This window comes from Dermacentor silvarum, chromosome 3 (genome assembly GCF_013339745.2).
Source record: "Dermacentor silvarum isolate Dsil-2018 chromosome 3, BIME_Dsil_1.4, whole genome shotgun sequence".
Lineage (NCBI taxonomy): Eukaryota > Metazoa > Arthropoda > Arachnida > Ixodida > Ixodidae > Dermacentor > Dermacentor silvarum.
This window is the reverse complement of record NC_051156.1, coordinates 128,660,846-128,674,323: the sequence shown is the minus strand read 5'-3', so window position 1 is coordinate 128,674,323 and position 13,478 is coordinate 128,660,846. Positions and strand designations below refer to the sequence as shown.

Sequence of the window (13,478 nt, the reverse complement as noted above, 5' to 3'; positions counted from 1 at the left end):
TGCTGTAGGTTTGCAAGCGCTCGCGTAAAGCTAGAAAAGAACAACGTCGGCGGGCGGGAGGTAAAAGACCGATACTGGCGTGCCAATATTAGGCACGGACACAAGGCGCCACACGCGTGATACTTCGACAGAGTCACATTGTTCAAGTGCGAGCTTTGTGCATTTACATTGTTCTGAACATCCTCGAAAGGATACCGCTTAAAATAGGCCCGATAATCGAGCACCCTCACTGCACGTAGTAAATGTCAAGTGTCGCCGTGAGACTGACCTATTGTTTATCGCGCTATGGGCTTTGTTATGCTAAGAGAGCAATTATGAAACAGTTTACTGGAAGGGGGGGGGATGCTTTTCAAATACTAATACAGTGAAGCGACGCAAATGATGATTTCTGAGGAATAGCAAATACATATGTGCCATTCTTCAACGAAACTCTTTTCCACAGACATGGGTCATTGTAGATGCGGGACAGATCTTCAATGAAACTCCTTGACGCCAACTTGTCCCTCTGAGTATGTGCCATTCACTCTGTCCGGATCTGCAATGAACCTCTTAGACGCCAACTCAGGTCACTGGGAATGTTCCAATAGGTGTGTGCCTCTCTACAACGACAAAGAAGATCCTTTAAATTTATCCGATGCTTGGCGGAATGAAGCCGACCTCACACAAGTTCCCCAAGGACAGCATGACGATTTAGCAAGGTGCGCTACAAATGCACTGGGTTTGTGCCGCTTTTCAATGTATGTCTTTCACGCCAGAGCTTCAGCGAGCTAGGCCATGAATACACTATAGGCATGCGCCGCTTGAATAATCATCTCGCTAACTTGGGTCATTGGGTATGTGACACTTGATGTACGAAAGCGGCGGAACAATTCTCATCGTCCGCGCACACCTGTGAGCCACGCTTCTCAGCTCGCAGGGCCCGCGCTCACGTCTCAGCAGCGACACTAGAGGGTACAGCGCGTCCATAAAGAAACGCACCACGCGTTTCTCAGCGTTCGACGAACCGGCGAGCCATGCATTTCGGAGGCCATGCGGAGGCTTCGCGGTGGCGCCGTTAGGGGACGCCGAGCGCTCATAGGGGAAGTGTGGTGGTAGTGGAGGGATGTTTGTAGTGGACGGACGTGTTTTCCTAGGTCTCCGTGGCGGCAACGAAAACATTCGTTTTGTGTGCATGCTTTCAGCTTGCTTCTGTGTTTTATTCGCAGACTTGGAGTATTTTATTTGCACATCCTTATCGCCTTTGAATAATAATTTGCTAGTTTCCTTGTTTTTCTTTATTTTCTTTGTCTTGTTTCGTGTACGCGGGTTTGTTTAGTGTATATTTGGCGTTGCAGGATCGTCAGAGCGTCCTTTCGTGCCACGTGTTTCAACACGTGCAACCGTGTGGGTTGTTTAGCCTTTATAGCCCTTAAACAGTAGTATGGAATTGGCAAGACTATTAGCTATTAGCAGTTTTAGTGCGTTTGCATTGGTATCAGGAATATTGCTTTGGTAGCGCAGTGAAAGCGTGGCCGCATTGTTTGAATACGTGCGAACGCGTGCCATACCTTATATCTGTGCGGCATTAATTGCTTTTCAAACAATAGTGATAATTAATTTGCGACATTTTAAGGATGTAGGTTCTACGCGTATCGGCCTTTGCTTGTAAGTACGTGCTCTGAAAGCGTCAGTGTTTGCATTAAAGAAAGCTAAGTGTAACACATGGCAAGAAAGACGGTACCAGGGTGTGGAGGGACCCTCAAGGTAGACGAGGGGACGGATAAGAATGTAGAAGAAATCGAGTCGTTAGGCAGACACGGTGATGTCGGTGCAAGACTAAAGAAAGTGTTGGATTTCCAGGATGAGCTTGTGAAACAGGTCGAAGAGCTCAAAAATGAGCTAAGTATGGACCGGGATGCATGGAAGGCCGTGGAAAAAAAAACTCCAAGCAGCCGAGGAAAGGCTGAACAGAGCCGTCCATCATGAACAATAATGGTTGTAACGATGGAACGCTGTCTCCCGACGTGACAGGGCAGGGAGTGGCAATAAAACATGTGGAATGCATGAAACTGAGGCTGGTGGGAGCTGGAAACAGCCTCGCCTACCTTGAAACCGCTACAAAAAAAAAAGAAAAAACAGGAGGGCAGAGGTGAATGCCCCTTGTAAATTTCGCATCACGCGGAAAAGGATGACAAAGGGAAGCAGGGAGAGGCTCGACCATAGGAGAGAGTGAAAGGGTGATTATTGCCAGCAACTCAAATGTTGCTGGGTGCTGAGAGTAAATTGCGGAGATGGTGCACATTGGGCGCTGTCATGGAGTGAGCAAAAGAACAGCTCTCAGAAAATACTGGCGGACGCAACCTTTCAGTAGTAGCAGGTGGGCTAAATGACGTGCTAAACAGAAAAGGGTCAGGACTACCTATGCGCTTCGCGAAGGGCGTAGACGACTTGCGCGAGATGGCCCCTCGGGTACAGATTGTGGTGTGCATGGTGCCGGGGGTGCCTTTACGTGACAGTAACATGCAAAGAACAGGCAAAGTGGCACAATTTCTCCAATGCTATTCACTGCATGCTTAGAAATATTCGAGCTCTTAGACTGGTAAGGCTTTGGGAAAGGAAGTGAAAAAATAACCTTGGTTCGGCACAACCGGTAACACTTATGATCGTAATTATATTGGTTCATTTTAGTGACGCAGCATTATATACCCCATCACTCCAAAATTCGGCGTCGTCGTCGCCACCCCGTCTGCCATTTTTGGCGATGGTAACAAAAATGGCAGACGGGGCAAAGAGTAAAAACACGCGGAAAATGGCCGGATTGACAACGAATTTCTCAGGGGGTTCCTTTAAACAAGGCTAAATCAATGTCTTCGAAAAGAAAATTTGGTAAATTTCTGTCTGGGTGCGAGATGAGAACGCATCCCCGACGCCACGGTGCCTCCATAGGTTCTGGTTGACTAAAGGTGTGTCTAGTGCGTGCGTCATTGGACTCATCACGTCGCATATTCAAAGCCGTCGCTGAGCGGTTCTTCGAGTTATGAGCTCCTCGGGGGCAAATGAGCGCGTTGAGACGCTTGGCGCGCTTTGATTTGACTTATGCGCAGTTGGAACACAAGCGAGAGCTTGCACGGACAAGAAACGCGCTATAAAAGAAAAAAAAATTCACCAAAGGGACTATAATGCTGGCCCATTCCCACACGTAAGCAGTCTTAAGTGTCTATGCCGAATTGTATTGAACTACATACGCTGTTAGACCAATCGACGATAAGTGACACTTATACACCATCTGCGACCTGGGTATCGCTTGTACAAAAAAAAAGGTTTCTATATCTCATTGACCATGCCAGAAATCTTCATTGCGGAAAAAAGACAGGAAATGCAAATGGGTACGTTTGTGCGCACTGCCGGTTTCGGAATTGTGGAGCGAACTTGCACTTATATGAAGTTTGTACAGCTACACCCTGTGCTGTGATGTTCAAATGTTTTCCGGGGTTCCATAAAAATACAGTGCAACGCTACATCTTTACTAAGGTCAAAGCATAACAGCTAAATCAGCATGTGCGTGCTTCAGAAACTTAGTGCCACAGAACATTGGGGTATATGTGCATTTGTTTCAATGCACAGATAAATGTGTCTATGCTGCCTTGCTCTAGCAATAAAGCGCAACGGAAATGCTGTGTGCGAAGTTTAATGCGCGCGAATAAAATACAGTGTTTGCAAAATGTTTCGTAAGCATGTGTTCAAAAGAGCGATTCGGCCGCGATTAACTATGCTTCCCAATGTTCCGGGACAACTAACACTACACCACGCTTATATTTGGTGGACATGGACCTCCTGATAAGTGCAATGTTTGGCAAACTATAAGGTTACTGGCTTAATTAAAAGCGTTGCAACAAAGTAATCACCCCCGTTGTTTTCTCTATATTTGTGTGTTGTACGAGGAGTGTAGCAGATTGCACCGGTGTCCTTGGAGAACAAAACAAGTCGCATTGTTTATCTCTGTTTAAAATTAGAGGCAATCGACGTAACGTGTACGCGAATCTAAAAATGTTTGCGCTAATTGCTGCCTTACCATTAAGTTACGTATACAAGTGATGCAGAACGTTATAAGCGTGTTTTATTAATTCCACGCAGAAATCACACCGCTGCCTTAGGAGAAATATGAATGCCACCTATATAAAATGTAGCGGAAATGGGGGGGGGGGGATATTATGGCCAACGTATGGGTATAAATTACTCCCTTTGTGAAAAAAGTGCTATACAGGTGCTTGAAAGCGCTGTACGTTGGTAAAATTTCAAACGGGCTAGTCATGCCAACGGTTTGAAAGTCAAGCGACTGAAAGTCAAGTTGCAACATCGGGAAATAACTAACTTTGATGAAATTGAGTTGTTGCGCGGCAACATAGCAAAAGTAGGTCCTTTTTTTGGAAAAGGGGACAATATTCATCCGCCCAAGGATTGCATAAAAATACGATAGAAACACATATGATTTTCCAGCAAAGAAACTGTCTGAACTTGATGTGGTCAATGAGCTCGCTCGGCCCAAACTATCTTTACTAGCCTCCTGTCTACTATTGCCTCCATTTAGCCTCCTGGCTATAGCCTTTTGTGGAGCGACTTCGTCAGTTGTGAGGGCTGGATCATAGAGGAGGAAATTTTTCTAAACTGTAAACTGTCGTTTCGAGGATCCCGTGCGGCTTTCCATACAGTCTACGATACATTAGGGGAACAGGTATAAGCCTCACTCAGTGTCGGCCTGTTAAGCTTCGGACTGCTTACGCATTGCAGCAAATTTTTTTACCCTTGAAGGTTTCTTTATGCACCTTGCGGAATTAGGGATAAAATATTTCCTTACTTAGTACATATAGTTGGGGAACACAATCCATCAATTAAGGCTTAAATGCGCTCCTTGCCTGTCGTATAGATAGGCGCTTCTTTAGTCGTTGCCTAACTTACCTCTTCAGCTGCTCGATAGCGCAAATGAGTTTCGGTTAACTTCCAATTTATTGTTTTTTTTTTCTCTTTTTTTGTCCGCTGATCTACGTTACTGCCAACCTTTCCGGGTTTTGACGATCTTCGTGTTCTACTGGATTCTATTCACATGTAACAGTGTGCACGTATGGATTTAGTTCAGTGCCTAGAAGGTATCCATGGCGACTTCAGCAGTTGGCGCTGAGGAGGAGGAGGAATAAACATTTATTGCGGAACCAGCACTTTAAGATGGCCGGGGCTAAGCCTCCCATGAGGGGACGTCGAGGGCTTGCCTCGCAACCGCCTCACGGGCGTGCTAGGTCGCCCAGGTTTGGTCGTCGAGGGCGGAGCGCCGCAGAGCCTCACGCAACCTCGACGAGAGGGTCGTGGTGTTAATGTGTGTGTACTGTGCTGGGCACTCCCACAGCATATGCGGAAGCGTAGCCGGGTGAGTGCCACAGCACCGGCTGCAGAGAAAAAAAATTAAAAATCCATCGGCCCTTCCACTCCGTGGAGATGGTTAACCAGCGAAGCTGAAACGTGCAACCCCTGTGTTTATCACTGGCTTAATCCCGAAGGTTCATTAAAGTACTTCTCAATTATGAGGTTACACACACGTTCGGCTGCGACGGAGAGAACGACGTCACTGACGGTATGCCCGCTGTCCACCGTTGTCGCTTGCGTTCGATGTCTCGAGTTTGCTTCGGCAGCGTGGTTAGCAGCACTCGCCCACCATTTCCGCTTGCGATTCTTCGAAACTAAATTGCTTCAAAATTAAATCTGTCCGTTACGTAAGACAATGAATGGCTCATACCCCCATAAATGTGGCCTCCCCATTACGACGACAGAAGTGAAATTCTACGCTGGAATGATTACCGGCAACGCAGCCAAGCGAACCCAGTTGGAGTTGAGGAGGTTTATTGGAGAGCCACGCGCACACACTGGCCAAAGTTGGCACGATAGAGGCTATAGACCCAGACAAACATACAAAACGCAGTCTAGTTAAAGTGGCGGAAGAACTCTAGCGGTATTAAAGCGCAGAAAACTGCCTTTGCTGCATCTCTGTTTCCCCCAAGAACAGCTTGTAAAATCGGAGCTGGTGGGACGCCAGCGAAGTAAAGGCAAATGACAAAAGGTTTGAAGTAACGCACTTTTTAATGAGCCATTTATTGACGGCTTCTCCGTCACGGCTAGTTGAATTTCCTTGTTTATTAGTTGCTTAGCGTAAGTTTTATAGTTTACTGCAGCGAAGCCCAGTGCTGCTTCACGTGGCAAATTGTAGGCCCGTAGATTTCCTCGAAATAAGGCAACTCCGACTTCATGCGCTCGTAGTAGCTGGCAAGCTTCGGGTACTTGGCATGGTCGATGCAGTCGACCTGAAATTACGCAAACAGAGCAAGTGGTCATCACAAGACGAAGACGCAAGACAGGACTAGGAGAGGAAGACAAATAATGTACCAGGAAATGGGGTTGAGTCATTGAACCTATCTAGTCTGCATTTGTAAGTTACTCGGCGTTGTGGTAAGAAAAATGAAAGGAATATAGAAAACTACAACGATGGCGATAAGTAAAGAAAAGCTGTTGCCCACACAGAAAATCGCGAAAAACTAAAAGCACAATTACCGCGCATAGGAAGTTCGCGGAATCTTTGAAAAGCCACAATGGCCTTCAGGGCGGGATGGGCCAAGTGTTTGGAACACTAATCCAAAAAATATCTTTTACGAAGTGTCGTAGTAAACACACGTCAAAGATGAAGTCATTGACTGCCCGCTTCACGAGTAGAGCGGCACTTACTACATTAGTGGCGTACAACATCGTCAGCCAGAATGTGGAAAATTGAACAATTGAAAAAGAAACAATGAGCGGAGAAAGCCTCGAATCTTCTCTAAATAATGCAATCAGTAGCTTTCTGCTGGTACTGTATGTGTGTACTAGATTGTGTTGAAGTTCGTGTGCGCTTACTAGCGTAAGCTCGCGGTAAAGCTACATCGCGTACTTACACACCTTTTGTTAACTACGCTTGTAGATGTATTCTTATTACAATTGGTGGCAGCCCCTTATGTGCGAACTCATACTTGATAGTGTGAAATATAAGCTGGGTACACACGTTGAAATGTTGGCACTCTTTTGCCAGAGATTGCTTGTTCTTATATAGTATATGTCCTAAACAATAGCAGTTTTATTCTGAATTTCAATCGCGAGAATGGATAATATCTCACTGGTCGTACCTTGTGACTGATTTTTTAATTGTTCTACAAATACAGAACTTAAAAAGAAGGTTCTGTCGAAAACTGAAGTAAAACTAAAGATAGAAAATTTATTTGCTTGGAATCAGCTTCGAAAATTTGAAACAAGTGACTGCATCCGAACACGGAACAGTCTGCTAAGTGTGAAAACTACCGCCAACAAATATCGAATAACACGGAAAATACAAGCCGAATACGGAAGCAGGCAGCGGTATAAAATTATGAGAAGGCGTATACAAACTGGAAAAGAAACACTGAGGAACTATGCAAGGTGTCGTTTAACTTGCGAATTTATATATAGGATCTCGTAACGGCGATATGCCTACAGTATCTTTATAAACATATTTGCGTCTATCTATCCGCACTTTAGCGCTCAAAGGAAAATGGGGTTCGGAGTGCTTGATGAACTTGATAATCGTTCTCTATCGCAAAAGAGAGTTCTAGGCGAGCGTTTACAGCGTAACACAGCGTAGAAGGCTACATCCTTGCCACTTATGCTCCTTAGGTGTACGGGCTTACCCAGACTAATAACGCAGCCTGCTATATGGCTACAATGCGTACGCTGTTTACTAAACCTGTGCTCTTCTTTGGATCTCGTTCTATCTACTTGGTTTTCCCAAGTACAGGGTTGCCAACCAAGGCTATCTTTGATTAACCTTACTGCTTTTTTAATAAATACAATGTCTCTGTTATTTGAAAGCATGGCAATGAATTAAGCATATTGCACTTTGAGTAAAGTGCGACGGAATTGAATAACGGTCTTAAATATGATACTATTTTCCGAGGAACCCTTTTGTTCAAAGTAATCACAATAAATCTAGTAATGCTGACGGAATGCCGCATAAAGGCTGTTTTAAAGCCGCCATATTTCGCCCTGAATAGCAAATGCCAAAGGCAGCTAACATAAAAGGGACGGCGCGAAGCGTTGTTCTATACACCAGAAGGGAGACTCATCGTTTCAGTAAACTATGTTTAAATAAACCTTAATGTTTTCGTTCTTACCTCGAGAGCCAGAATGAGGTGGGAGACAATTGCAAGATCGGCAAGGGTGACCTTGTCGCCGACGGCGTAGTTTCCTTCTCCGACTAGGTGCTGGATACCCTTGACAACATTTTCTTCGAAAGCGGTCACTTCTTCTGCAGTGGGCTTCGTCTTGAGATAGAAGCGAGGACGCTGCGCGGAAAGGTAGTGGTAACAAGAAGTTATAGGCGGTTGAATATTGAAAGAAATGCTTTTGAAGGTAACATTTACTGCCATCACATCATCATGAAGTTCACTCAACACTCAGCTGTCCTAGTGTGTCGTTGTTGCAAAGCTTCATGCAACCATGAGTAGTCAAGGCAATAACACATTTCTGTAGATATAGTGTAGCTCAAATGTATACGAGGTTATCTAACAAATAGTACTGGGATAGCTACTTATGTCTTAGCTAAAGAAGCAAACTTGAAAAACACTTTACATGAAAGTGAACCGCGCAAACAAGAGTTGAAGAAGACAAGACGAGCGCGGTCCCTCGTGGCTTGAGCTGTTCACTTTTAGAGCGATAGCTCTACTGCTCCATGTACAAACCCAGAAAATGCCTCGTTCCGTAAATGTGACCTTGAAGCTCAGTCAAGGTCAAATGGCAACTTAGTCTGCCACTAACGGGGGCTGCTGCGTACGCGGCGTGGGCGTCCATATCTTGAAAGCGATCTGTGACATAGACAAAGTGCGCGGTCGTGCGGGTCTCATCTTGAAAGCATACCGAGGTGTGCACAAAGTGCACCGAGTGCTGGTAGCTTCATATGCGCTGTGCTTTCCACGCTTAGTTCACGTTGAAGCGAGACGCAGCATGAAGGTGAATTCGCTCGCTGCTGCTTCCACACCAAGCAGCGCCTATGTGTTGTCTTGTGGTGCAATTGTAGATGCGGTAGTTGCTGATGGCGCCGAACAGCGTCCGTGTCCTTTCCCAAAGCAAGAAAACCCGTGCTATCGCTCAATGGCCTTGGCTCAACCGCGTTGAACCACGGTACATTGTATGAAAATATGTACCAACTTCCTCAGCTAACTATTCTATTGGAAAACACTGACGCACATACAAGAGAGAGAAACACATCGCGTATCCTTGAAAGAACACATACACAGACAATGCGTTGTAACCTGCCCCTGTTGCGGATACAGGGCAGGGGTTTGTGTGGGAGGGGGGGGGGGGGGCAGGTATGCTAGGACGGAAGTGCTCTGGATTAGTCAGTTAACTGGTAGATACCAGATGTCACTCAAATGTCAGCACATTGCCTCGAAGATTTCCAGAGTTTTGCGGGCGGCACCTAATCGACGAACAGAGAGGGTACTGCCGATGAGTCGCGCTGGTCGTCAATGTTTTACAGGTACTGAATTATTCTCGGCGAGTGGTAATGGTGAAAGGCTTTCGTTTTTTTTTTTACTTTTTCGTACCAGAAACGTAAATATTGCGAGCTTTCCGGGCCGCATCTATTTGTATTGCACACGTACTATTTTTATTTTGATGAGAGCCTGTTATATGTCTGCATGATCTCAAGCTAGGCTTCTTACGCAGCCCAAAGTTTTGCTGCAGGTGGCCGTTACCACATTCGTGAAGGTTAAGCTTGCGATTTATGCATGCCTGCTAAACCTTACAGCCATACTTCGTCACAGAAAGAGAATGCTTAGGACATGCAAGGCCCTACGCAATACAAACATGGACGAGATAAGCACAAGGACGGGCGTGTGCACCCGTCCTCGTGCACATCGTGTGCGCTGCTGCAAGGCGGAAGTATGAAACTGCCTTGTGAAACGTGTTTAATTCCTGTCCGGTGCAGATTCGCTTTCTATGCGAGTACTTCACAAGCTTGCAGTTGCAATCAGGCGTTTATTGTTCGCCTGCATTTCATGGCCCCATTTCTGTTCCGCTGTAATATTGTACCAGTAATTACCAGATTTTGTGCAGATTTTTAGGCGGCGACATCTCAAAGTATGACATCGCGATGGTAATTTAGTTCAACCGTAAACCTAAGATTCTGGCATCAAACGGTCTGACGAATCGGTTAAAATATATGAGTTTGGTGGAAACCGCTGAAGGAGCGTTATGATACTTGGAAAAATATCTTAATCACAGGTAGCGATTTATCGCAGCACTGCAATATACTGCGTGAGAAAAAAGTATACGAACAAAAAAAGCATGCTTTGCGGTATAGGCAGTCTCTTAAAGGAGCAAGGACTGCAGAAACATTTGATGGCTGAACCAATACCACAACTTGCTTCAACTAACTGTTGTTGACATTTCCGATATATTATAGCGAAATGGGCATGAATGCTAAGTGGCGCTGCATCGTTCTAACAGAACAAAAACGAACAAATAACGATAGTGTACCCATTACGAACAGTTTTATTCACCTTCAGAAGGCATACTGTGTACATCCATACAAAGAACAGAAAAATGAAACAAAACATGAATCAAGCATACGCCTTTAAAATTTCGTCTGCTTACTGATTTTGTCTAGACTTAACACTGTGATTTCATTGTCATTTATGGAAATGGAAGGACTCCTAACGCACATGCAAAATACACCTGAAAACATGCTGAAATCCTTTCTATTTGTTCACGTTTTCTCCATGTGTGTTATTTCAGAACTATGCAGCGTAACTTTGCCTCCATGATCAAAAGCAAACTACCTTGCACACACGTGTTTATGGGCAAAATTTCAAAGAAGAAAATGCTTACTTACGTAGAAGATCGCTGCCTGGGGATGGATAGTACCGGAAAGGGCGGCGAGTGCCTGGTCGACGCGGGTTCGTGCTTTGATGTCATCGGGGTAAAGCTCGGATTTGGGGGCGTACTTGCGCAGCAGATAGTAGGCGATCGCTATGCTGTGAGACAGGAACGACTGACGTGAGTGAGTGCATGGCTTACGATGCCCATTGGGCGGGACTGAGTAAACTTGTGCGGTAATATAACTAAACATCTGACGTTTATCACTATTCTTGTACGGAATAGCCTTAATGCTTCCGACAGGGTCCATGCCTTGCCGTAGGGAAATTTTTGTTCATGAATAAACTTCTGGCTTTTCGAAATGATATCAAAGTCGTCACGCCCTCATTCCTTAACAACCTATCTATGGCCATCACTGCGGCACCAAACAAAGAAGGCTATGCACGATTGTTTTAAGATTTTCAGCATTTACTGCTACTTAAACGTGCTCGGACGGTACAGTCAGGGTTGATGGTGGTTTTACATGTCTCTACTAAAAAGTTGTCGAATAGTTTGTATACGCAAGGTACCGTTTAGCTCAAATCAAGTGTGCTGGCAGATTGCCGATGAAGTCGTGCACACTATACTCGTATTAACGAAAAACCTTTAAAAACTAGAAAATCTGTGCACATTTGGAGATGTCATGCACCAAGAACAGGATCACTAAAAGCGAGTCGGTCAAGGCGCGCAAGGATTTCATTAATTTATTCAGTTCTCGGCAATTCTCAGATTTCATTAAGTGATTTTGAATATCACAAGATAATAGATATGTGATTCAGTGATCTCTACACAAATTGTCATCGTTATCTGCAAACTGTCTCGCCGATAATGAGACTCTCCTGTGTCTAAGCATTTTGTTTATATCAGCTTGCCAACACCGGGGAAATCGGCGAATGTTATGCGCATACACATGAGCCATGCCAAGGCTGCAAAAAAATCTTGCAAATAACAAAAATTCAACTAGAGTATTATACCTGACACATTTTAACGGATACGTCAGGGTATTCGCTGTTTAATCATTATCTACTAATTTCAAACATATGCATTCATTCGCATGTATTTGCGAATTCTGTAAAAATCACTCTTGAATACGCCACACACCCGTCATATCGAGTACGGAGTACCTCTGTCTGGTAGAGTAGATGGGATCTTGAGAACTGCCGCTGCAAAATAAACGTTTGAAAAGGGAAAATCCTCGCCAACCAAGCTGTAGCATGAAACTTCAAAGGAACCCGTATGAAAACCTTCATTGGTTTCCCAGCTTCGGGCTGCAGTCGGGCGGATGAAAAGGCTCCCTTTCGTGAACTTTCCTCTAAGTTTGCGGGCTTCCGCTGAACTGATTTGGCAATATAAATGCCTTTAAATAGAGATACAGTGTTACACTTTTACATTTGTCGGCCTTTGATTGAGTGATGCTGACACTAAATGGACCAAACGTGTTATATTGTGCGCCTCAAAAACACAAAACTTATAGAATATATGCTATTTTAGCTTTAAACCCCTCATTCGAAATCCGCCTCCTGCATTGCCAGTTTACTTGACGTTTTTGGAAAGGTAAAAGTATTTTCCATATTATCGCATTGCACGTCACCTAGCACTCGAGTGCCTTCAGAGGCATGAGTATGAAAGATACAAAGAAAAAATGAGTAATGAACTTCCACTGTCACAGATTTGTCTGTTGAGAATGAGCCCATGGTACCTAATAGTTCAAAATGTTATTGATATTGTAGTATGTATTGCCTTTCTGTTGCAGTCAAATTCCTGAAGCTTCAGTAGAGCACGATATGATGTGAATGACCGTGGTCGGATGCCGACAGGATATAAACGCATCACCTATAGGTCATGATCAACTGGTAGGGAACTTCGTGAACGCCGGCAGTCGTTAAACCATATTCAAACCGCCTCTTGTGAAACAAGCAGTTACGTGTACGACCAGTGTGAATAGAAAACAATCCGTCTTTACCTTTCGTAAACAACGAAGCCGTCATCGTCAATGGCAGGTACCTTGTGGAATGGGTTCACCTGCAAAGGAAATTGAATTTCAGTTGAAACACTAAAAATAATAAATTTCGTACCATCTGTTCTGAGAAAGGGAGCGCCGGCGAACAAAATAGGAAATACGAAAGAAAACTGGGGGAAAAATGATTAGGTTGAAGGTCGGAGCCTTGCCTTCTTTTACCATCCTGTTTCCTAGCATGTTCACTGGACAACTGCCCTGCTCAGAATCATGTAACACCCCCCCCCCCCCGCCCCCCCCCCCCAAAAAAAAAAGCCTCATGAACCCTTTATTCTATGTCTATGATCACAGTATAATCTTACATATAAGCAGGGTTGACTTCGCAGCGTGTATCCGTTTTACCTGGTTGTAAGCTACTCAATAATGTGACCTTTATACTGTAGCTTATTGAATACAAACAAACGATATCACATTAGGCTCACCACTTAAGTTAGTTCCAGGAGCCACCGCACTGTCCACTTGAGTATACATAGGGTTCTTTTTTTTAAATTCCAACTATTAAAAAAGCCTGCGAAATATA

General features: G+C 44.6%; 2 protein-coding genes across 6 annotated transcripts in view; one reads left to right on the top strand and one right to left on the bottom strand.

Annotated features, from left to right (window-relative positions):
- Positions 1-13,478, top strand: part of LOC119445778 (glutathione S-transferase 1-like) — a 603,258-nt gene that overhangs the window by 353,625 nt on the left and 236,155 nt on the right. The gene's annotated exons all lie outside the window — the stretch shown is intronic.
- Positions 6,087-13,478, bottom strand: part of LOC119444777 (glutathione S-transferase 1) — a 63,888-nt gene continuing 56,496 nt past the window's right edge. For 4 of the 5 annotated variants that reach the window (XM_049663629.1, XM_049663627.1, XM_049663628.1 and 1 more), the window contains 4 exons: positions 12,905-12,963; positions 10,919-11,060; positions 8,199-8,369; positions 6,087-6,326 (listed from right to left, as the gene is read on the bottom strand). In XM_049663629.1, the coding sequence (XP_049519586.1) occupies positions 6,189-6,326; positions 8,199-8,369; positions 10,919-11,060; positions 12,905-12,963 (510 nt within the window). In that variant the 3' untranslated portion in view covers positions 6,087-6,188. The remainder of the gene's footprint in view (positions 6,327-8,198; positions 8,370-10,918; positions 11,061-12,904; positions 12,964-13,478) is intronic. The other variant, XM_049663633.1, reaches the window with a different exon arrangement.